The sequence below is a fragment of the Rhincodon typus genome, chromosome 10 (assembly GCF_021869965.1).
Source record: "Rhincodon typus isolate 14 chromosome 10, sRhiTyp1.1, whole genome shotgun sequence".
Classification (NCBI taxonomy): domain Eukaryota; kingdom Metazoa; phylum Chordata; class Chondrichthyes; order Orectolobiformes; family Rhincodontidae; genus Rhincodon; species Rhincodon typus.
The window spans coordinates 78838672-78863331 of NC_063341.1; the positions used below are offsets into that span (position 1 = coordinate 78838672).

Genomic DNA, 24660 nt, shown 5'->3' on the forward strand with positions numbered 1-24660 from the left:
CCTGCTCTTCTGATGCTGTCTGACCTGCTGTGCTTTTCCAGCCTCACACCTATAGACTCTGGCTTCCAGCATCTGCAGTCCTTATTGTGTCTAAGGGCAATGAGAGATGGACAACAAGTGAAGTCTTGCCTACAATGCCCATTAAACAATTACGTATAGTCACAATATATATCAGGCACTGAGTGTGTTACCATTCTTACCAATAGTGCCAGAGTTGCAACAGCACAAAAAGAGAACCTGGTGTCTATTTCACCTGAAATAGAAGAGAGATTTTTTGATGACACAAAGCAATGTATTCACTCCATCCCACCTGCCTGAGTATACATGATTAATTCCTTTAAGGAGAAAAGTAGGAAATTAGAGGCTCATTAGAAGTGTTCTCTCTCATGCTCCAAACCTCCCAATTTGCCCTTAAAGGAAATACATATTCAGGATTATAGCTATGAAGAGAGGTTGAGTAGATTAGGATTACTTACATTAGAAAGACGGAGGTTGAGGGTGGACCTGACTGAGGTGTACAAAATCATGAGAGGTATAGACAGGGTGGATAGCAAGAAGCTTTTTCCCAGAGTGGGGGACTCAATTACTAGAGGTCACAATTTCAAGGTGAGAGGGGCAAGTTTAAGGGAGATATGCGTGGAAAGTTCTTTACGCAGAGGGTGGTGGGTGCCTGGAACGTGCTGCCGCGGAGGTGGTAGAGGCGGGCACGAAAGCGTCATTTAAGATGTATCTAGACAGATACATAAATGGGCAGGGAGCAGAGCGACACAGATCCTTGGAAAATAGGCAACAGGTTTAGATAGAGGAACTGGATCGGTGCAGGCTTGGAGGGCCGAAGGGCCTGTTCCTGTGCTGTAATTTCCTTTGTTCTTTTTTTGATTACTATAGTGAAACCTGAAGAGATTGATGCTGAAAGAGTCAATACTGTAAACTGCTTTGTGCAAATCCTTTTGTACACAATGAGAAAAGTTTGATTTTAGTTCTTTAATAAGGGAAACCTCTCATCCCAGAAATCATTCTGGTAGACAGAATTTTACCAATGCCAGAGTTCAGTGGTCAGGGCCAGGAGAGTGTTACTGTGGGTGAGGCAGGCAAGGGGATCCAGAAGACAGGAATGTCACTGTCTGAAATTGTCACTAGGTTTAAGTTCTGAAGAAGGATCACTGGACCTGAAACATCAACCCTGCTTTCTCTCCAGAGAGGCTGCCAGACCTGCTGAGTTTCTCTAGCAATTTCTGTTTTCGTTTCAGATTTCTAGCAACTGCAGTTCCTCATTTTTTAAGATTAAGTTCTCAGTCTGTTTCGATGAGAGTGGGGCTGCAGGGATGCTGTGCAAACTGACTATGTACCATGACACAGGAAGCCTCTCAGCTGGTGGAGGGGGCAACAAGAAATGCAGTGGTAGTAAATGACAGTAAAGTGAGGGCAATTCACACATTCTTTGCAGCAAAGAGCAGGAGTCCAGACGATTGTGTTGCCTGCCCAGTGTCAAGGTTCGGGACATCTGCGTGAGGCTGGAAAAGAACTTGCAGTGGGAGAGAGGTTCCAGAGGCTGTGATCTATGTAGATACCAGTGAGATGGGTAGAAATAGGAAAAGGCTCTGCATTGAGGGCACGAAGACCGAAGCAAGGCATTGAAAATCAATCTCAAAGGTTTATAATCTCTGAACTGTTACCACAGTTATGCGCAACTTCTTTCTTTATTCATTCACAGGGTGCGGGCTGCGTTGGTGGCTTGGTCAATATTTAGTGGCCATCCTTTATTGCCTAGCAGGCAGTTGAGGGTCAAGAACTACGTGTAGACCAGAACCTGGTTAAGGATGACAGATTTCCTTCTCTAAGGGACATTAGTGAACCAAATAGATTGTTACAACAATTGACAGTGGTTACATGGCCATTAGGCTAACTTTTATTCATGAGTCCATTGGGACAATCTACACCTGAGCTATGTCAAGGCCAGTGTTCTGTTCTATTTAAATGCAGAAATAGGAAGGACATTGAAGGAAATTAATATGATTCTTGTAGCCACTATGGAGAAGTACCTTCAGGATGACAAGGACTGCATCCAAAATATTGAGGGTTACATGATATTTAAGAAATACTAGGAAGCTAGTTAAAGGTGAAGGGGTAGAACTGTTAAACAGGGCTGGCATTTGTACAATAGCGATGACTTTGGTTCAGGTGATCAGGATGTAGAATCAGTTTAGATAGAGATGAGGAATAGTAGAGAAAAGAAGTGACTCATGAGAATTAGGCCTCCTAACACTGTCCACAATGTGGAACAAAGTACATATGAAGAAATACTCTGTGTTAATGATAAAGAGATGGCAATAATCATGGGTGACTTTAATTAACATACAAACTGGAAAAGTCAGATCAGCAGCTCAAGCCTGGGTGAAGAGTTCATAGAATGCTTTTACGACCAATAACATACATACAGCTCCAGGTACAATCTCACCAAAACCTTACATAATTGCAGCAAATCCTTCTTATTCTTGTACTCCAATCATTGGCATAAAAAGGCTCAGATACTTTGATACACAATACGTTTACTCTTTGCACAAAGTTAAACAGGGATCAGGTCCTGGTGAATGCGATAGGTCAAGTACGAATCAGAGAGCTTTTAGAAGACAGCATTTTCATAAGGTTTAGGTTAGCCATGAAAAGCATAAGGAACAAACTAAAGAAAAACTCAATTGGTGGAAGGCCAATTTCATTAGGACAAGAATGTATCTGGCCTGATCTAGATAGAAATTAGATAGAATCCATACAGTGTGGAAACAGGCCCTTCGGCCCAACAAGTCCACACCGAACCTCAGAACATCCCACCCAGAACCATCCCCCTATAATCCACCTAATCTACACATCCCTGAACACTACAGGCAATTTAGCATGGCCAATCCACCTAACCTGCACATCTTTGGAATGTGGGAGGAAACCGAAGCACCTGGAGGAAACCCACGCAGACACGGGGAGAATGTGCAAACTCCACACAGACAGTCGCCCGAGGCTGGAATCGAACCTAGGTCCCTGGCGCTGCGAGGCAGCAGTGCTAACCACTGTGCCACCATGCCACCATCTAGTAGAATTAAAGACTGGCATAAAAAACTGTAAGTGAACAATGAACTGCATTTAAACAGGAGATAGCTTGGGTACCATCAAACTATATTCTCACAAACAGGAAAGGTAGGAAAAACAAAACTGGAGCTTCAGAGATGAAACAGTGGCAGAACAAGGTACTGTAGGACAATTGTCAGAAAGATCCAATGAGAACAGAGGTAAACATAGAAAGATTGGACGGGACGTGAAATAGGACATTACAGCATTGGCTGCTAACATTAAATGGAATCTAGGTGCTCTTGTAGCACGTGGAATTGTCCCTATCTCAAAGGCTGAAGGTCTGGGTTCAACTTTCAACTTTCCTGGTGACTGTCACAGAATACAGCAAGATATAGATCAAGTGGAGGCATAGGCAGAAAAATGGCAGATGTAGTTTAATCCAGGCAAATGTGAGGTGATGCATTTTGGAAGGTCAAGTACAGGTGGAAATTATACAGTGAATGGCAGAATTGTTAGGCGCATTGATTTGCAGAGGGATAATGGGTGTGCAGGTAGATAAGGTAGTAAAAAAAAAAAGGCATATGGCATGCTTGCCTCCATTGGCAGGGGCATTGAGTATAAGGATAGGCAAGTTATGCTGCAGATTTATAGCACTTTAGTTAGGCCACACTTGGAATATTGTGTACAGTTCTGGTCACCACATCACCAGAAGGATGTGGCTGCTTTGGAGAGATTACAGCAAAGGTTTACCAGGATGTTGCCTGGTATGGGGGATTTTAGCTTTGAAGGAAGGTGGATAGACTGGGTTTGTTTTCACTGGAACACAGAGGTTGACAGGCCACCTGATAGAAGTTTATAAGATTGTGAATGGCATGGATAGAATAGGAAGTATGAGGCTTTTCTAGGGTGGAGGAGTCAGTTACTAGGGGGCACAGGTTCAAGGTGTGAGGGGGGAAGTTTAAGAGAGATGTGTGAGGCAAGTTTTTCACACAAAGGGGTAGCGAGTGCCTCGAACACACTGCCAGAGGAAGTGGTGGAAGCAGACCCAATAGCAGCATTCAAGAAGTTCCTGGACAAATACATGAATAGGAAGGAAATAGAGGGATACGGATCCTGTAAGTGAAGACAGTTTTAGTATGGAAGGGCAAAATATGTTGGCACAGGCTTGGAGGGCCGAAGGGCCTGTCCCTGTGCTGTACTGTTCTTTGTATGTCAGAATATGTTTGAATAGGTTGACAGTGAGGTTCTCGGGGGTTAGTACTAGGACTACTGATTTCCTTGATCTACATGAATGACCCAGACTTCAGGTACAATTCAAAATTTACAAGAGGTCATTGACAAGTTGGTCAAATAGGCAAACATGTGACAGTTGAAATATAAAACCCACAAGTGTGAAGTGATTCACTTTGGTATGAAGGTGAGAGGCAATGTAACAAAGCACTCAAATTCTAACAGGGCTATTGCATTGCACACACATAGTTCAAGGTGGTACAACAGGTTGAAAATGTGTTTTAAGAGAAAGCACAGAAGTTAAGGTTTACCTCCACAAAGCTCTTATTTGGCTGATGTACTGCATCAAATTCTGGGCAAGACAGCTTAGAAACGATGAGAGTTCAGAATGGGTGCAAAAAAGGCTGACAAGCATGCTTCCAGGAATAAGGGACTTCAGTTATGTGGATAGAGTGGAGATGTGGAGGAAAATTTCCATGGAGAAGATTGAAAAAAAATGGAGGGGGGGGTACACAGAAACAAAAATTCCAAAATGTGTACCCTCTATTGAGGAAAGGTAAAAAAAAAGACATTGTTATAAGGTGACTGGCAAGAAAAAACACAATGACAACATTACGCATAATTTTTTTTTAATAGACCGTGTGGTTAGGAGGCATGTGTGTATGTGGTACACAGGCACTTTCAAGCAGGCATTGAAAACATCTAAACAGAAAGAAAAATGTCACGGCAATGAAAAACAGGCAGGTCAGTGGGACTAGCTGAGTTTCACTTGGAAAGAGTGAACATGAACATAATGGAGTGAATGGCAACTGTAGCCAACATAGGATTCATTCTATGATTCAATTATAAAATTAAAATTGGGTTTTGGTTTCTAGGACAGTGGGTCTGCTAAATCCATTGATATTATAATATCAATGGCTGCTTTGACCTTGTACCCTGGGCCGTTGGAGAGAGATCAAAACGTTTGCCAGCCACAGTGTAGTCAAACACCCTGCAAATCCCACCGACTTTAGAGGTCAGTTCTTCATTTGGAAACCATAACAATTTGGCCTGTACCATAGCTTCATAATATGCACAAAACTGTATCAATTCCCACTCTGAATGATCTATTAGAATTGTTAGACAGATTCTTCATCTTTTCTCAGCTGTCCTGAGGTGCTGTTGCTAGTGGGCCTTCTTGAACCACTGGTTGAAGTGCAGATACAACTTCTACAGAAAGGCAGTAGTGGAATCAATCACGTTACTGCTGGTTCGGATTAATACAAGGGCCCAGAACAGGTAAGAATGGCAGATTCTTTTATGGATGAGAATATCAGTGAACCAAATCGGGTTTTCTTCAATGACAATCCAAAATTTTCACGGCTAATTCTACTGACACCAGATATTTTACTTCCAGTTTATATTAAAATGGAATTTAAATAATGTAGACAAAGTCCTGACCTCACGTTGATAATACCATAAATCATGTTCTGTGGCACTATCACCATGCTAAATGGGATAGATTTTGAACCAATCTAGCAACTCAAGACTGGGCATCACGAGGCACTTGAGCCAACAGCACCAGCAGAATCATACTCCAACACAGTCTTCAATTTCTTGGCTCTGCATACCTCCACTCTAACATTGCCATCAAGCCAAGGGATCAACACTGGTTCAATGAAACGTGCAGGAGGGCATGCCAGGATCAGCACCAGGCGTACCTAAAGATGAGGTGTCAACCTGGTGAAGCTACAACACAGGACTATGTCACAAACAGCATGAACAGCAAGTTACAGACAGAGCCAAGAGATCACACAAACAATAGACTAGACCTAAAGTCTGCAGTCTCACAAATCCACAAATACCCCCATACCCAATGGTGGGGAAATCGAGCACGTCAATGCAAAAGATAAAGCTGAAGCATTCTCAACAATCTTCAGACAGAACTGCCAACTGGATGATCCATCATCCTCCAAAGGTCACCAGAATCACAGATACCAGTCTTCAGCCAAATCAATTCACTCCTCATAGTATCACAAAATAGCTGGAGGAACTAGATGTCACACAGGGTATGGGTGCAGCCAACATTCCAACAATGCTACTTTAGACTTATGATATAAAACTTGCCACACCCTGAATCAAGTTATTCCAGTACTGCTGCAACACTGGCATCTACCCAACAATGTGGAAGATGGGTCAGATACACAAAAAGGACAAATCCAACCCAGCCAATACCTCTCCATCAGTAAAGTGTTGGAGGGTGTCGTCAACAGTGCTATCAATCAGTATCTGCTCAGCAATATCCTGTTTGCTGATGCCCATTTTGGGTTCCACCAGGGCCACACAGCTCCTGACTTCATTACAGCTTTGGTTCAATAATGGACAAAAGAGCTGAACTCCAGAGGTGAGACAAGGGAGACAGCCTCGGACTTCAAGGCTGCATTCAACTGAGTGTGGCAGAAGGAGCCCTAACAAGACTGGAATCAATAGGAATCAGGGGGCAAACTCGTTGAGTGATACCCGACACATTGGAAGATGTCACCAGATTGACACCTCATCTCAACTCCTCCATCTGCAGTATAAGATGCTCTGCAAAATTCACCAAAGATCTTTAAACAGCATTTACCAAACCCATTGCTACCATTTGGAAGGATAAAGGTAGCAGATACAACGGAACACCACCCACTGCAATTTCTGCTCCAGGCCACTCATTATCCTAAGATGAAGTATATCGCTGTCTCTTTAGTGTCACTGGGTCCATATCCCAGAATTCCCTCCCTAAACACATTGTTGGCCACCTACAGCACATGGACTGCAGCGGTTCAAGATGGTATCTCACTTTCTCAAGGGGCAACTAGGGGTGGACAATAAATGCTGGTCCAGCCAGCAGCAGCCATGTCCCACAAGTGAATTTTTTTTTAAGTTCTCAAACTATCACGGGGATTTGAATACTCATTCTCTGGATTTCTAATGAATGGCTTCTAGACTGTCACTACAGTAACACAACCACTATATGACTGTAAGTTGACCTTTTGGATAATGAGACCATGACATAACTGCTGAGCAAAGGAACATTTACTATACTTTTTATATATATACATAATTAAAATAAAACCCACAGGACTTCCCAACTTCACAATCATGTTACACCATAACCAGATCAGACAGGACCACAGGCTGAGGCATGGTGACTTGCAAATATGCAAGATTTTTTTTTTCTTTATTTGTTAACGGGATGAAGACATTGCTGGCTAGGCAGCATTTAGTGTCCATCCCTAATAGCCCATAGGGCAATTCAGAGTCAACCACATTGCTGTGGGTCTAGAGTCACATGTAGGCCAGACCAGGTAAGTATGGCAGTTCCTTTCCTTAAAGGACATTAGTGAACCTGACGTACACGCAGTTCTAGTTGCCACAGTTCCATACAACTAACAACACAGTTAGAGCTCAGGAAATAAAAGGGATAGTAGCAACATGGTGTGGAGCTGGAGGAACACAGCAGGTGAGGCAGCATCTGAGGAGCATCTGATGCTTCCTGACCTCCTGTGTTCCTCCAACTCCATGTTGTATTGACTCTGACTCCAGTATCTGCAGTTCTTGCTATCTCCTAGTAGCAAAATGTTCCCAGAATTGGCTGAGTGATGGGAAACAGACGGTAATGGCTAATGGATGCTTTTCAAGCTGGAGGAATATTTGCCCTAGGAATCCCTACCCAGAGGCCATTGTTTTTTCCGATATGCGTGAATAACCCAGATCTTGACGTCTTGGGCACAATTGCAAAGTTTGCAGGTACTTCACAAAGTGGAGGCATCATGAACGGTGAAGGTGATAGAGTGGAACTTCAAAAGGACATTGTGATGTTGATGGAATGGGCGGACAAGTGATAAATGAAGTTAAATGAAGAGAAACACGACATGATTCATTTTTCCTACCAAAACATGGTGAGACAATATAAAATACAGGCTACATCTTTAAAAGGTGTGCAGCAGCTGAGGCACCTTGGTGAATATGTGCATAAGACATTGAAGGAGGCAGGACAGATAGAGAGAACTGTTCATAAACCATACAGTGTCCTACGCTTCATTAATAGCTATGTTTCTTGACACTGCCAAAGAGCTCCTAACATGCATGCATCATGGAGAACAGAAGGCCGAGATGAATTTGAAAGAAGTGTCAAAATCTTGAGGCATCTGGAAAGAGTAAATGCAGAAAAAACTATTCTGACACGTGAAACAATCAAGTATAAGAGGGCACAGATTTAAAGTAATTTAAAGCAAAAGAGGTGACATGAGAAAACAAAATTGTTTCATGCTGTGCATTTATAGCATCAGGCCTGTGCTGCCAAGGAGTGTGATGGATGCAGGTACAATCAAGGCAGCCAAAAGGAAATTTGACTGTTGTTGGAAAAAGGAACAATATACAGGGTTGAGGGAGAGTGGCAGGAGAATAGCACCAAGTGAAATGTTCATTCAAATAGCTGGTGCAGACACGATGGACCAAATGACTTCCTTCTAGGGTGTAACAATTTTGCAATTCTGTTAAATTAACAGATGTAACAGATATGACTAATCAGTTTTCTTTCAATTCATACAGGCCTGACTGATGTCTGCACATGTTAAACAAACCAGCAATTATCACATTAATACAACAATATAATTAAGTCACAAAGTAAGCTACAGGTCTACCAGGCTGGCTCCTGGGATGTCAGGACTGACATACGAGAAGAGATTTGAATCAGTTGGGATTAAATTCACTGCAGTTCAGAAGATCTCATAGAAACCTATAAAATTCTAACTGAACTAGACAGGGTAGGTGTAGGATGGATGTGGATATTCCCCATGACAAAGGGGTCCAGGACCAGGAGTCACAGTCTTAAGGATCAGGGTCAACCGTTTAGGGGAGGAATTTCTCCATCCAGAGAGTGGAGAGCCTGTGGAATTTACCACCACTGAATGCAGTCAAAGCCAGGACGTTGTTTCAAGAAGGAATTGGATACAGCACTTGGGGCTAAAAGAATCAAAGGATATAAGAAAGCAGGAACAGGCTACTGAGTTTGATGATCAGCCATGATCAAAATGGAATGGCAAAGCAGGCTTGAAGGGCCGAATGGCCTACTCCTGCTCTAATTTCCTATGTTTCTAAGAGCCCATTAAGCCAAATGGCCTGGCTTTGTGTTGTAAATATTGTGCAAATTCACTCCACAAATCAACGTACGTAGGTGCACCAAAAACACTTCTAAATGCAGTGTTGATTTAGAATACTAAAATTTATAAAAATCCTGTGTGTCAGGAGAAACTTACCCCATTTGTCACCAGCAAAGGAACCATCATCTTGTTGGAGGCCTTTAACATACTCAACAACTTTATTAACGTCAATGACATGAAGACTATCATAGAGAGAAAGGATCTAGATTAAAAGAAACACATCATGAATACTGAAGAACTAACAATTTTCATACATATTCACAGTGCCTTTTAACACAGTAAAACTTCCAAAAACATTTTGGTAGACACAGTCAGAAACCAAACTTAGGGGAAGGGATAGCCTTGTGGTTTTATTGCTGGACTTTTAGTCCAGAAACCCAGTTAATATTCTGGGGAGCCTGTTCGAACTCTGCTATGGCATAATGTTTGACACAACATCATGGGCTGAAGGGCCCATTCCTGTGCTATGTTCTATGCACATGTGATGGGCAATAAATGCTGGACTAGCAGCAACACCTCCATCCCATGAATGAATTAAAAAAAAAAGACAAATAATTGAGAGAAAAACATATCTAGTTTGACAAGTAGGTTTTATGAATTTCTGAAAAGGGGGAACTAGTGCATGTTCTCAGCAGCTTCAAAGAAATCAAAAGGAACACATTCTCCCCTTTGAGATAAACAAACCATCTCTCAGCCTGTCGAACAGCCAAGTTTTCATGAGGCTTTTTATAGGGTAAAGTAACAAGTCAAGCAACGGGAGAGGCTGTAGGGCAGGGTTTAGATAATTAAAAGGCCTGGTACTGAAGTGCAGCAGAGGGAGAGGATGCATAGGAAGCTGGAATCTATAGGCATTCATGGGAAGGCAAGATTGGAGCAAACTGAAGCAGAGATAAGGATGAATGGTGAGGATTGGGGAAGAAGTTTTTGAAGAGAACTGCAGTTAGCACAAGGATTATAAATACACAACTGAATGAGGAAAATGGGAGGTACAGAGGAAAGGTTTGGTCAAACCAGGATTATGTCATATTAGAAACTGTGAAGTTTGGGCTGGGTGGCATCAGAATGCTCTGAAAAAAGATTATGGATGTGAAACATTAGCAATATTTTTGTATCCACAAATGTTGCCAGATCTGCTCACTATTTCTAGCAATTTCTGTTACTAGAACAGAGTAATTCAATCATTTCTTCAAATATGGATCATCATTTGTTGTGTTAATACAATGTAGCAATCAAATCATATCAGATAGAATGGAATGGGATAGGATTGTATAGAATTAGTAGTCAGACAGAAAAAGGTGGGTTGATTATGAACAGTCAACACAAATTCTCAAGGGAAAATTACTAACTTGGAGTTTTTTGAAGAGGCAACAGGAAGTGTCAATGAGCATAATGTTGTTGATGTGGTTTGTATGGATTTCCAGAAAGTGTTTGAAACAGTGCCACACAACTGACCTGTGAGGGAAGTGATAAGTCATCATACAAAAGGACAGAAGCATCGATACAAAATTGGTTGAGTGACAGGAAACAGAGTCTGGGGAGGCAATGGCCTAGTGGTATTATCGCTGGACTGTTAATCCAGAGACCCAAATAATGTTCTGGGGACCCAGGTTTGAATCCCGCCATGGCAGATGGTGGGATTTGAATTCAATAAAATATCTGGAATTAAGAATCTAATGATGACCATAAAACCATTGTAGATTGTCAGAAAAACCCATCTGGTTCACTAATGGCCTTTAGGGAAGGAAACTGCCATCCTCACCTGGTTTGGCCTACATGTGACTCTAGACCCACAGCAATGTGGTTGACTCTAAACTGCCCTCTGGGCAATTAGGGATGGGCAATAAATGCTGCCTGGCCAGCGATGCCCTCAGTCTGTGAATGAATAAAGAAAGTCAATGGATATTTTTCAGGCTGAGGAAAGGTTTGGATTGGAGCTCCCCAGGAAACAAAGACACGAGGTAGGTTAAGAGGTATACTAGAAATTCATCCAAAGGAAGAAGAAACATACTAAGGGGAGGACGAGGCAGCCATGCCTCACAAGGGAAGACAGGGACAGCATAAAAGCAAAAAAAAAAAAAGCATGCAATGTGGTGAAAATTAGTGGGTAACCAGAGGATTGGGAAGCCTTTGGTGCTGGGGAAACTGAAAGATCTCAAGGTGTACAAATCACCCAGACCAGGTGGACTACACCCCAGAGTTCTGATGGAGATAGCTGAGGAGATTGTGGAGGCATTGGTGATCTTTCAGGAATCACTGGAGTCAGGGAGGGTCCCAGAGGACTAGAAAATGTAAACCCCTGTTTAAGAAGCTAGGAAACTACAGGCCAGTCAGCCTGAACTCAGTTGTTGGTGAGATTTTAGTGGCCATATCAAAGATGAGATTGCAGACTACTTGGAAGTATGTGATAAGATAGTTCATCAAGGGGTCATTATGTCTAACATATTCGTAATAATTCGTTGAGGTGGTAACAAGCAAATTAGATAAAGAAGAGCCAGTGAAAGTCATCTATCTGGATTTCCAGAAGGCCTTTGACAAGGTGCCACACAGGAGGCTGCTAAATAAGACAACAGCCCGTAGTGTTAAGGGCAAGTACTGGCACGGATAGAGGATTGGCTGACTGGCAGAGTGTGGGGATAAAGGGGTCATTTTCAGGATGGCAGCTCGTGACTTGTTGAGTTCCATAGGGGTCTGTGTTGGGACCACAACTATTCACCTTACACATTAACCATCTGGATGAAGGAACAGAGGGCATTGTTGCTGAGTTTGCAGATGACACAAAGATAAGTGGAGGTGCAAGTAGCTTTGAGGAATCAAGGAGGCTGCAGAAGTGCAGGAGTGTGGGCAAAGAAGTGGCAGATGTAATACAATGTGGGAAATTGTGAGGCAGATGTAATACAATGTGGGAAATTGTGAGGTTATGCACTTTGGTAGAAAGAATAGAGGCATACACTATTTTCTGAACAGGGAAAGGCTTTGGAAATCTGAAGCACAAATGGACTTGGGAGTCCTAGTTCCAGATTCCCTTAAGATTAACATGTAGGTTCAGTTGGCAGTTTGGAATGTAAATGCAATGTTAGACAAGAACAGAGATGTACTGCTGAGGCTGTTGAAGACTCTGGTCAGACTGCATTTGGAATATTGTGAGCAGTTTTGAGCCCTGTATTTAAGGAAGGATGTACTGGCGATGGAGGGGGTCCAGAGAAGATTCACAGGATTGATCCTGGGGATGAACTGCTTGTTATATGAGGCATGGTTGAGGTCTCTGGGTCTGTCTTCGATGGAATTTAGAAGGACGAGGGGGGATCTCATGGAAACTTACAGAATACTGAAGGCTCTGGATAGAGTGGACGTGGAGAAGATATTTCCACTGGTAGGAGAGAATAGGACCCGAGAGCACAGTCTTAGAATGAAGGAATGACCTTTTAGATAATGAGGAATTCCTTCAGCTAGAGGGTGGTGAATCTGGGGAACTCATTACTGTGGAGGCAAGTCATTTTGTGTATTTAAGACAGTGATAGATAAGTTGGTGAATGATAAGGGGATCAAGGGTTACAGGGAGAAAGCAGGAGAAAGGAGTTGAGAACCACATCAGCCATGATCGAATGGTGGAGCAGACTCAATGAGCCAGCCAAGAGGCCTAATTCTGCTCCTACATCTTATAGTCTTATGGGTTGGTATTGGGACCCTTGCCTTCCTGATATATCTAATGATATGCATCTTGGTATGCAAGTGACAGAAAACTTGGAAGAACTGTACACTGCGAGGACAGTTGTGGAACTCCAAAAAGACATTGGACAAGTTTGTGGAGTGGGCGATTTGGTGGCAGATGAGGATCAATGCAGAGACCTGAGAAGTGACGAACTTTGGTCGAAAGAACATTAAAAAGAAATATAAGGTGTGGAAATCTAAAGGGGCCGTGGAACCAGAGAGATCTGTCTGTGTATGTGCACAGATCATTGAAGGTAGCAGGAGAGATGGAGAGGTAAATAAAGCATACAATGTGGCTTTATTAATAGGAATATACAGTACATGAGCAGACAGCATTCATCGACTGAGGGTGTCATTGGCTAGGCCAACATTTATTACCATCTCTAACTGAAGGCAGTTAAGAGTCAATCATGTTGCTGTGGGTTTGGAGTCATATGTAGACCAGACAAAGTAAAGATGGCTAGTTCCTTCCCTAGGATTGAAGGGTTCAAAACTAGAGGGCATAATTTTAAGGTGACAGAAGAGATTTAAAAGGGACCTGACGTGCAACTTTTTAAAACAGAGGGTGGATCATATGCGGGATGAACTGCCAGAGGAAGTGATGGATGCAGGTAGAGTGACAACATTTAAAAGACATTTGGACAGGCACATGATCAGGAAAGGTTTAGAGGAATATGGGCCAAACACAGGCAAATTGAACTCATTTAGTTTGGGAAACTTGGTCGGTATGGACGAAGGGTCTGTTCCATGCTGTATGGCTCTATAACATTAGTGAACCAGATGGGTCTTTCCAACACTCGACAATAAATTCGATTCATTAGACTCGTAATTCTAGATTTTTTATTAAATTCAAATGTCACATTCTGCTGTGGCAGGATTTGAATCGGATCCCCAGAACATTTCCTGAATTCTCTAGGTTAACAATCCAGCAATAATACCACTAGGCCATCACCTCCCCTTGCGTCTGCACTAGACACTTCTTAGCCCTCATCTGGAGTACTGTATACAGTTGTGGGTACCACATTATAGGGAAGATGTCAGTTGATTTGGGAGAGGGCAGAAGAAATTTCCAAGAATGGTTCCAGGAATAAGAAATTTCAGTGATGAGGATAGATTGAAGAAGTTGGGACTGGCTTCATGGACAGAAAGCCATTGAAAGAAGTTTCCAAGATCACAAGCAGGAAGGCAGCACACATAGGGGAATGCTGTGCCTGTTCACAGAGCACGGAAACAGACCCTTCAGTCCGACCAGTCCATACTGAACATAATTCCAAAATAAACTAGTCCCACTTGCCAGCTCCTGACCCATATTCCTCCAAACCTTTCCTATCCATGTACTTATCCAAATGTCTTTTAAACGTTGTAATTGTACCCACATCCACCACTTCCTCAGGAAGTTCATTCCACACGCACACCATCCTGTGTGTAAAAAATATGCCTCTTACGTGTTTTTTAAATCTCTTTCTTCTCACCTTAAAAATGTGCCCCTTAGTCTTGAAATTCCCCATCCTAGGGAAAAGACAACTACCATTAATTCTATCTGTACCTCATAAAAGAAATGAGAACAAGAGGACATAGACTTAAAATGATGTGTAAGTGAAGCAAGGGCGATGTGAGAAAAGTCAGTAGTTAGGATATGAAATGCAGAGTCTGGAAATGTGGAGAGGCAGGTTCAATGGACACATTCAAGAAGGCAATGGATGAATATTTGCACAGAAACGGTGCACAGGGTTATGGGTAAAAACAGGAGAAAGAACCAGTGGAGACACAATGGGCCAAATAGCCTCCTCTGCACCATATCAATCCTCCGTGATATCACTATCTCACAATCTCTCTGCCATTTACAAAATGATTATTAGATGAAACCTGCACCATTCCACACGTGCAGCACTCTATTCTGGTTCAGAGGACTGAAGAATCTTGTTTTGCCAGTCTAGTCATGAAATTTTTGTTTCTTTTACTCACCTGCTTCACATAATAAGTAACCTCCTGTACTCAGTCACTAGAAGAGTGAGTCACAAAACAGGTTATCAATGACGTTTTCCAGCATTCTCAGGATTTTACTCAGAGAACAAGCATAAATCATGGGCTATATTTCAATATGACAATTTAACACTTTATTGCCTCGTTCAAACATTCAACCACACATTGTATACCATATTGGCTCAGCAGCTTTTAGTTATCTAGGACCTTCACTGGAAGCAGACTTCATTCCACAGAAATAGGAAAATCTGGGTGCTTACTCTGCAGGCTGTAAGACCCTGAATGGGCATGCATTTAAGGTGAGAGGGATAAAGTTCAAAGGAGATGTGAGGGGCAAGTTTTTTTTTACACAGAGAGTGTTAGGAAACAGCAACATGCTGTTAGGGATAGTAGTGGAGGCAAATACAATAGGGGCGTTTATGAGACTTTAGATAAGCACATGAATATGCAAGGAATGGAGGGATATGGATCGAGGGCAGGCAGAAGGGATTAATTTAATTTGACATCATGTCTGGCACAATATAGTGGGCCAAAGGGCCTGTTCCTATGCTGTACAGTTCCATGTTCTATGATTGCGCAAGGACGCACAGGTTATTCCATTTGGTGGACAGAGTTTCAAATAACGACGCAGCCTAAACATCCAAGCCAAACCAGCCAGGGGCAGTCACACAAAGGGCAGTGGAATTCAATGTTGAGCCTGAAGAGATAGGTGAGTGCGTGCAAGTGTAGGTGTGTGTGTCTTGGGGAGCAGGAGAGGGGCCATCAGTTCTAAATTTCCAAACTCTGATAGATTTTTGTTAGGAAATGGTATTTTTTTTACATTATATTTCAGATATAATTCAGTCATCATCCAATGAATATCAGAATATATTTGAGGGGTGAATGACTTCTCCTGAACATGCAATTCAGGTACAAATGGAAGGTCTCCCTAGGCATGGAGCGATCTGATGCAGGACCCATAAGGAAGCAGCTCACAAAACATCCAAAAAATTCCACATTAATTACAGGACAGAAGCTAATCATTCAGTCCATCTGCTCCGTGCTGGTATTCATGGTCCCCATGAATCTCACCCTTTTTGACTCACACCATCTGTACATTCTTCCATCCTTTTCTTCCTCACATTCTTCTTCCCTGGAAATGTATCTTTGCTATTCACTTTAGCCACTCCCCACATTCCGACCACTCTCTATGGGTATGCTGCTGCTTACAGAAGATTTTAACCATCATGGGTCCAGAAAAAGTGAGAGTCCTCCTCGTGGGTCAATTTAAAAGAAACAGAATCCTACCCAACATAAAAAGTTGATACCCAAAGAATGATATCCTTCCATAGAGGTAGCAAATCACATTAATTCCTTTGAAGAGACAGGGCACGTATTCTCTAGAGTTCAGAGAAATGAGAAGTGATTTCATTGACATTTTTCAAAATTCTTAAAGGAATCAACAGGGTAGATGCAGGAAGGTGGTTTCCCTAGGCTTGTAGTCTGAAACCAGGGGACACAGTCTCAGAAAAAAAGGGCAAGCCATTTAGAGGCAAGATAAGGAAGAATTTGTTCAATCATCTTCAGCTACTTCATTAATGGCCTTTCATCCATCACAGCATCAGTCATGGGATGCTCACTGATAACTGCACAATGTTCAGCACCATTCCCAATTCCTCAGATACTGAAGTAGTTCATGTCCATATGCAGCAAGTCCTGGGAAACATCCAGATTTGGGCTAATAAGTGGCAAATAACACAGGTGCCACACAGTGCCAGGCAATAACCGTCTCAAACAACAGAATCTAATCATTGCCCCTCTACATTCAATGACTCTTCTGCAATTCGTGCTCACTATAACCAGACTATTTATTTGTTGTACATCTATAGAATTCTATATATGCTGAAAGCATCTCCTCTTCTAAGATCTATCTAGCATTCCTCCTCCTCTTCACGTGATGTCTCATCACTACTGCACCATTATGTTTTAGACTGGCCTGTTAACCCAATACTCTGGAGCAGTGAAAGCAGTGAATGCTGAGAGCAGGAGAAATTTCTTCACTCAGAGTGGTGAGCCAGTGGAGTTCCCAAACACAGGAAGCAGTTGAGGTCAAAACATTGAATGTTTTCAGGCAGGAGTTAGATATAATTCTTAGGGCTATAGGGGTCAAAGGGTATGGAGACAAAGTGGGAACAGAGTGCGGAGTCAGACGATCATCCATGGCTGAGCAGGCATGAATGACTGAATGGCCCCATCCTGCTTCTATTTTCTATGTTTCTATGAAAAGAAGCTTATGCTATCTATCAACTCTAGCTTAGATCTATTGGGCTGAATGTCCTGTTTATACCTATAAGGAAATAGCACAAAGAACCACATTGCTTTTATATTGTTTAAATAGTGAATCATAACATTTTTCTCAATTTGATTAATGATGCAACGTGGAAAAAGTCACAAAGACTGCTAAATTTCTGCTCTACTGCAAGTAAGAGTTATGGATTCAGTGACTGTCTGATTGGTCAGTACAAGTGACACTTAAGCAACTACTTGAGATCACTTACAAATTGACAAAATGGCTATCAGACTTACCTGCACAGCACTCAGGGTATAAAGGAGGTGTGGATCATGGCCGATACTAGCTCCGACTCCCCCACAGTCATGCTGACATGACTTGACAAACTGTAGGATTTCCTCTTTGTTCATGCGCTGCAGTTGCCCCATTAAATCCATAACGGTCAGCCCCCAATAGATTCCACTCATCCTCAAATATTCTGACATGCAGTATTCCTAAAAGCAAAACCAGAAAGAACATCAATAGTTAATCTGCAAACTAAGTAGCATTAGACACCAAGTTAATCCACAGAGAGCAAAAATGAAATATGCCCCTAGCAGATTTTCTATACTGCAATGGAACTTGCCATTAAAGTGATAAAAGAATTATATCAGCAAAGACTGATTTACTATGTTATCTTATTCATTTATGTGACATGGGTGTTGCTGGCTGGGCAGTGTTTATTGCCCACCCCTAATTGCTCTTGAAACGGTGGCCTGCTAGGCTATTTCAGACGGCAATTAAGAGGCAAGCACTTTGTCATGGATCTGAAGTCATATGTAGACCAGACACGGTGAAGATGGAAGACTTTCTTACCTAAAGGACATCAGTGAACCAGATGGGCATTAGTGACACTCAACAGTGATCACCATGAGTCAAGTTTTTATTAAATTCCATGTGACAAAAGATAATTTTGATTTAACCAGGTGACTTGATTACAAGTCCATTACAAAGGTGTTATTTTATTAAACCATTCACTGAAACAGCTGGCATTTATTGCCTACCAATAGATGCCTGTTGCTTTCTACTTGAACTGCTGCAGTTAATGTAGGGAAGAGATTTCCTAAATGCTAGAATGTGTGGCATTCCTGCAATTTGAACTATCAATACTTAAGGAACAACTGATAGGAGTTTTAAATTGACAACATATTCTGACTTCTGAGGGGAATTTGGGAGGTGAAACCTTGTACTTCTAGATTTTAGAGGTCACAGGTTAAACACACGCTATTTCCTTTTGTATATCAAATCAATTCACAGATTGAAGGTTCCAAAACTCTTGCATTAGTTCTGGAATTTCTGGGAATGAAAATATAATGTTGAAAAGCAGAATCCAGCACTGTGGGTGCTTAAAATTTGAGATAAAAACAGAAAACATTAGCAATGTGCAGCAGATCAGGCATCAACTATGAGAATTATTGGTTCAGGTTGACAATTCTTCATCAGAATTAGGAACAGTTAGAGATCGAACAGATCTTGAGCAGTGTGTGTATGTGTGTGTGTGTGTGTGTGTGCATGTGTGTGTGGTACAAGTGCAAAAAGGAGGTCTGTGGTCAAACACAAGGCAGGAAAGATTAAATGACAAAAGGGTTAGTCTTACAGATGGGCAGAGCAGTGGCAGATGGTATTTAACTCATAAGTGTGAGGTAATGCACTTTGGAAGAAGAAACAAGATGAGGTAGTATTTAATGAATGGCAGGACACTGGGTAGCTCAGAAGAAGAAAGCAATCTTGGGCTAATTATTCACAGATCCCTGAAGTCAGCAGAGCAAGTGAATAGGATAGTTAAGAAAGCATATGGGACACTTGCTTTCATCAGTCATGGCATAGAGTGTAAGAGCAAGGAGGTAATGTTGGAGTTGTACACAGCGTTGGTGAGGCCACAGCTGGAATACTGTGTGTAGTTCTTGCCACCTCACTACAGGAAGAACGTGATGGCACTAGAGGGGGTACAGAGGAGGTTCACCAGAATGTTCTGAGGAAGGTTCACCGAAACGTTAACTGATTTTTTCTTCACAGATGCTGCCAGACCTGCTGAGCTTTTCCAGCAACTTTGTTTTTGTTCACCAGAATGTTGCCTGGGATGGAGGAATTGAGCTATAAATGACAGATTAGCGAGGCTTGGATTGTTTTCTTTAGGCGTGGAGGTGCCAGTGTTGGACTGGGGTGGACAAGGTCAGAAATCACACGACATCAGGTTATAATCCAACAGGTTTATTTGAAAACACAAGCTTAATTGATTAAGCATTTACATATTAATCAATTAAAACCTTCTAACCGATTAAAGATTTAACAGCATTTAACAATGGGGAGGCAATGGCCTAATGATATTATCGCTGGACTGTTACTCCAGAGACCCAGATAATGTTCTGGGGACCCAGGTTTGAATCCCACCACGGCAGATGGTGGAATTTGAATTTGATAAATATCTGGAATTAAGAATCTAATGATGGCCATGAATCCATTGTAAGTTGTCAGAAAAACCCATCTGGTTCACTAATGTCCTTTAGGGAAGGAAACTGCCATCCTTACCTGGTTTGGCCTACATGTGACTCCCGACCCACAACAATGTGGTTGACTCTTAACTGGCCTCTGGGCAGTTAGGGAAGGGCAATAAATGCTGCCAAGGCAGCGATGCCCTTGTCCCATTAATGAATTTTAAAAAAAAGCATCTTAGGTTTGTTTAATACATCCACAACAGTGGTGTGACCCTTTGATCTTTTATCTATAAGTTCTGTGTCTGATGCCCACCTCTCTGAAAGAGGAGTGAGGATACGAAAGCTTGTGTTTTCAAATAAACCTGTTGGACTATAACCTGATGTCGCGTGATTTCTGACCTTGTTTTCTTTAGAGCAGAGAAGACTGAGGGAGGACATGATTGAACATGTAAGAATATATAAGTGAATAAGGAATATGAGGGATAGGGCCACAGTAAATAGAGAATGGCTCTTCCCCTTGTTTGATGGGTCAATCACAAGAGAGCACAGTTATAGAGTCAGGGGCAGGAGATTCAGAGGGGATTCGGGAAAAGATCTTTTTCACTCAGCAGGTGTTGGGAATCTGGAATGCACTGCCTGGAAGGTAGTGTAGGCTGGAAAACTTACAACCTTCAAAAAAATATTTGGATGAGTTCTTCAACCATCATAACATTCAAGGACATGGGACAAGCGCAGGAAATTGAGATTAACGCAGTTTAGTGGTAGTTATGTTGGTTCAGCCCTGATGGGACGAAGGGCCTTTTCTGCGCTGTATGAATCTACAGGACCAAAGGACAGAAATGAAACAAATAAATAAAGTATGTACCTCTAGCTGATGGGCTGCTGACTGAAGACAAAACTCTGCTAAAAAACCAAAACATGCAAAGTAAAGGAAACAAAATAGGCTGTGGGATAAGACAGCCTAAGGTCTAAAACTGCTGAACTCAAGTCGAACCTTACGATTAACTGAGTTCAAAAACCATTGTGGTTTATTCAGTCATTGAACCAGTAGCTACTATCATGATTCATCTCTCAAGGCATCAAGATGACTGTCATCAGTAGCAGCACACATTCTACACAGCACGTATCTTCGAGACAGTTAATGGAATTTGCATTCTCACTTAAAAAAAACACCCAAAAACTTGCATTATGTACTACTTTTAAAATAGCAAATCACCACAAGACAATTCACAAGAGTGTTTAAAACTTGCACTTTGATCATTTTTTAATCATTTGTTTGTTAAGCCCCTAATTCTGACATGGTTTCTGACATTCTAACAGTGAAGATGCTGTACAAGTATTGAATTGATTACAAGATAATTTAGGATGACTTGTGGCTACAAAAAATCCCTCAGAAATTAAGTGAAAAGTCCTTTGTTGGATTCAAACTCTGTCTAATAATGCTATGTGAAATGCCTTGGGATGATGCACCATTTAAATGTGCAACAGAAATACAAATCATCAAATAAATTTCGATGGTTATTTGTCAATTAAGACAGAAATAGAACAAATGACCAACATGAATAATAGCTGAGAGGAGCAGGACCAGGAACCTTGCTCAAAGTTCTCCAAGTAACTAAATAAGGAACACATCAAAATAACTGCTGGCAATTTGACAGCAAGCAGATGTGACGTCCGAGATGTGCTGAGTACATGTGGTTAAATGACAAAAGATTTGTTTTTTTAAAATGGGTTTACTTGGAACAATGACATCAGTTTGTGGTCATCAAAGCACCAGCCATTGCTGTCTAGCAGATGAGAACATGAGAACATAAGAACATGAGAACACAAGAACATGAAAACCAGGAGCAGGAGTGGGCCATCTGGCCCTTCGAGCCCACGCCGCCAATCAGTAGGGTCATGGCTGGTCTTTTTGTGGCCTCAGCTCCACTTATCCACCCTCTCACCATAACCCTTAATTCATCATAGAATCCCTACAGTGTGGAAGCAGGCCATTCAGCCCATCGTGTCTACACTGGCCCTTCCAAGAGCTTCCCGCCCTAGACGCTATGGGCAATTTAGCATGGCCAATCCACCTAACCCACTCATCTTTGGACTGTGAGAGGAAACCCATGCAGACACGGGGAGAACGTGCAAACTCCACACAGACAGTCGTCCAAGGCTGGGGTCGAACCCGGGTCCCTGGTGCTATGAGGCAGCAGTGCTAACCACTGTGCCAGTCTTTTGCTGTTCAAAAAATGATCTATCTTAGCTTTCGGAACATTCAATGAGGAAGCCTAAACTACTTCACTGGGCAGGGAATTACACAGATTCACAATGCTTTGGGTGCAGACGTTCCTCCTCAATTCAGTCCTAAATCTGCTCTCCCTTATTTTGAGGCTATGCCCTATTGTTCTAGTTTCACCCACCAGTGGAAACTTCCTCCCTGCTTCTATCCTATTTATTCCTTTCATAATTTTATGTTTCTATAAGATTCTCACCCTCATTCTTCTAAATTCCAACGAATACAATCCCAGTCTATTCAGCCTCTTCTCATAAGCCAACACTCTCATCTCTGGAATCAACCTAGTGAATCTCTGCATCCCCTCCATTGCCAGTACATCCTTTCTCAAGTACGGAGACCAAAACTGCACGCAGTACTCCAGATGTGGTCTCACCAGCACCCTATACAGCTGCAACATGACCTCCCTGCTTTTAAACTCCATCCCTCTGGCAATGAAGGGCAATATTCCATTTGCCTTCTTAATTACCTGCTGCACCTGCAATCCAACCTTCTGCGATTCATGCACAAGGACACCCAGGTCCCTCTGCACAGCAGCATGCTGCAATTTTTTACCGTTTAAATCATAGTCCGTTTTACTGTTAAGCAAGAGATAGTATGTTCAAGTCCCACACCAGACTTATTAAAAGCTGCTGCTCCTGTCCTGCAGTGATAGGGAACAGCACTTTCAGAGGACTAGCACAGAAGCAGCTTAACTTAGATAAACACGAGGTGTTGCGTTTTGGTAACACAAACCTGGGGAGGACTTACAAGGTTAATAGCAGGGCCCTGGGGAGTATTGTTGAACAGAAAGATCAAGGGATGCAGGTACATAGTTCCTTGAAGGTGAAGTCACAGGTAGACGGGGGGAGTGGGGTGTGTGGTGAAGGCGGCATTTGGCATGCTTGCCTTCGTTGATCACTGCATCGCGTACAGGAGTTGGAATGACATGTTTCAGCTGTACAAGACATTGGCAAGGCCACATCTGGAGTACTACGTACAATTCTGATTATCCTGCTATAGGAAGATTATTATTATTCTGAAAAGGGTGCAAAAAAATTTACAAGGACATTACCAAGACTGGAAGGTTTGAGTTTTAAGGAGAGGCTGGGACCTTTTTTTGCTTCTTGAAGCATAGGACGTGCTGAGAGGTAACCTTATAGAGGTTTATAAAATCATGAGGGGCATAGATAAGGTGAATAGTCAAGATCTTTTCGCTAGGATTGGGGAATCCAAAACTAAAGGACATAGGTTGAAGGTGAGAGATTTAAAAGGGACCTAAGAGCTAACTTTTTCCAGAGTTGTGTGTATATGGAACAAACTGGAAGTGGTAGAAGCAAGTACAATTACAAATTTAAAAACCATTTGGACACGTACATGGATAAGAAAGATTTAGAGGGATATGGGCCACATGCAGGCAAATGGGACTAGTTCAGTTTAGGAAACCTGGTTGACATGAAGGAGTTGGGCCAAAGGTTCTGTTTCCGTGCTGTATTACTCTATAAGCACCAAAATGGGTGCCCTGCGAAATAAACAAATTAACCAGGAATGTAAATACAATAAAATACTACAACGTGCACACAGTCAGGGCCAGCACGGACGGAGTGGTGCACTGCCGGAGGGTCAGCGCTGACAGTGTCACACCTGAGGATATGCCATAGAATTGGAGATCAGCACTGAAGGAATGCTGCACTGTTAAAGGGGAAATACTGAAGGAACGCTGCACTGTCAGAGAGGCAGTACTGAGGCAGCACTGCATTGTTAGATGATCTGTACTCATAGAAGCATTCACCATGTACAAATGTGTACTTCCTCGTCAAAGATGCTGTCATTGTGATGAGACATTAAGTCAAGACTGGGTCAGCCCTGTCAAGTGGGTACAAGAGATTCCACTGCACAAATAAGCAGAGGAGCTCTCCACAGTGTCCCGCTTTAATACTTATCTGACTGAAAATCTCATTGGAGCAGATCTATAATTCCAAAACTGAGGAGAGATTTTTTACAAAAGCAAACAATTCCAATATAGGCTAAAAAGCTGAAATTGTGAAAATGCTGACTCAGAAGGTCAGGAAGCATATTTTTTAATTCAATCATGGGAAGTGGGCATCACTGGCTTGGCCAGCATTTATTGCCTCGACCCTAGTTACCCCTTGAAAGATGGCTGTGAGCTGCCTTTTGAACCACTGCAGTCCAATTGCTGTAGGTGGATACACAATGCAATTAGGGAGGAAATTCCAGGACTTGAACCAATAACACTAAAGTGGATGAAGCCATCAAACATAACTTAATTGAGACAGCATAGGTTGGAAGACCTGAATGGCTTCCCCCAATCCTAAAGGATATTTCCATGGTCTAAAAGGACATTTTTGTACCTACATAATCATCCTTCTTTGCTCCATATGAGGCGATGTAGTCAGAATGTTTATCCAGTAACAGAACAGTGGGAGCATCAGCTTTGAGAACCACATCTTTCACTGGAGTGCCCTGTGAAAT

The 24660-nt window shown here is 42.2% G+C and overlaps 1 protein-coding gene across 1 annotated transcript in view; it reads right to left on the minus strand.

Annotated features, from left to right (window-relative positions):
• The window catches only part of rabggtb (Rab geranylgeranyltransferase subunit beta), a 53593-nt gene that overhangs the window by 17235 nt on the left and 11698 nt on the right, over nucleotides 1-24660 (minus strand). Inside the window, exons 2-5 of the mRNA XM_048601999.1 lie at nucleotides 24544-24651; nucleotides 17730-17927; nucleotides 9570-9675; nucleotides 201-253 (exon numbers count right to left, since the gene is read on the minus strand). Of these exons, the coding sequence (XP_048457956.1) occupies nucleotides 201-253; nucleotides 9570-9675; nucleotides 17730-17927; nucleotides 24544-24651 (465 nt within the window). The remainder of the gene's footprint in view (nucleotides 1-200; nucleotides 254-9569; nucleotides 9676-17729; nucleotides 17928-24543; nucleotides 24652-24660) is intronic.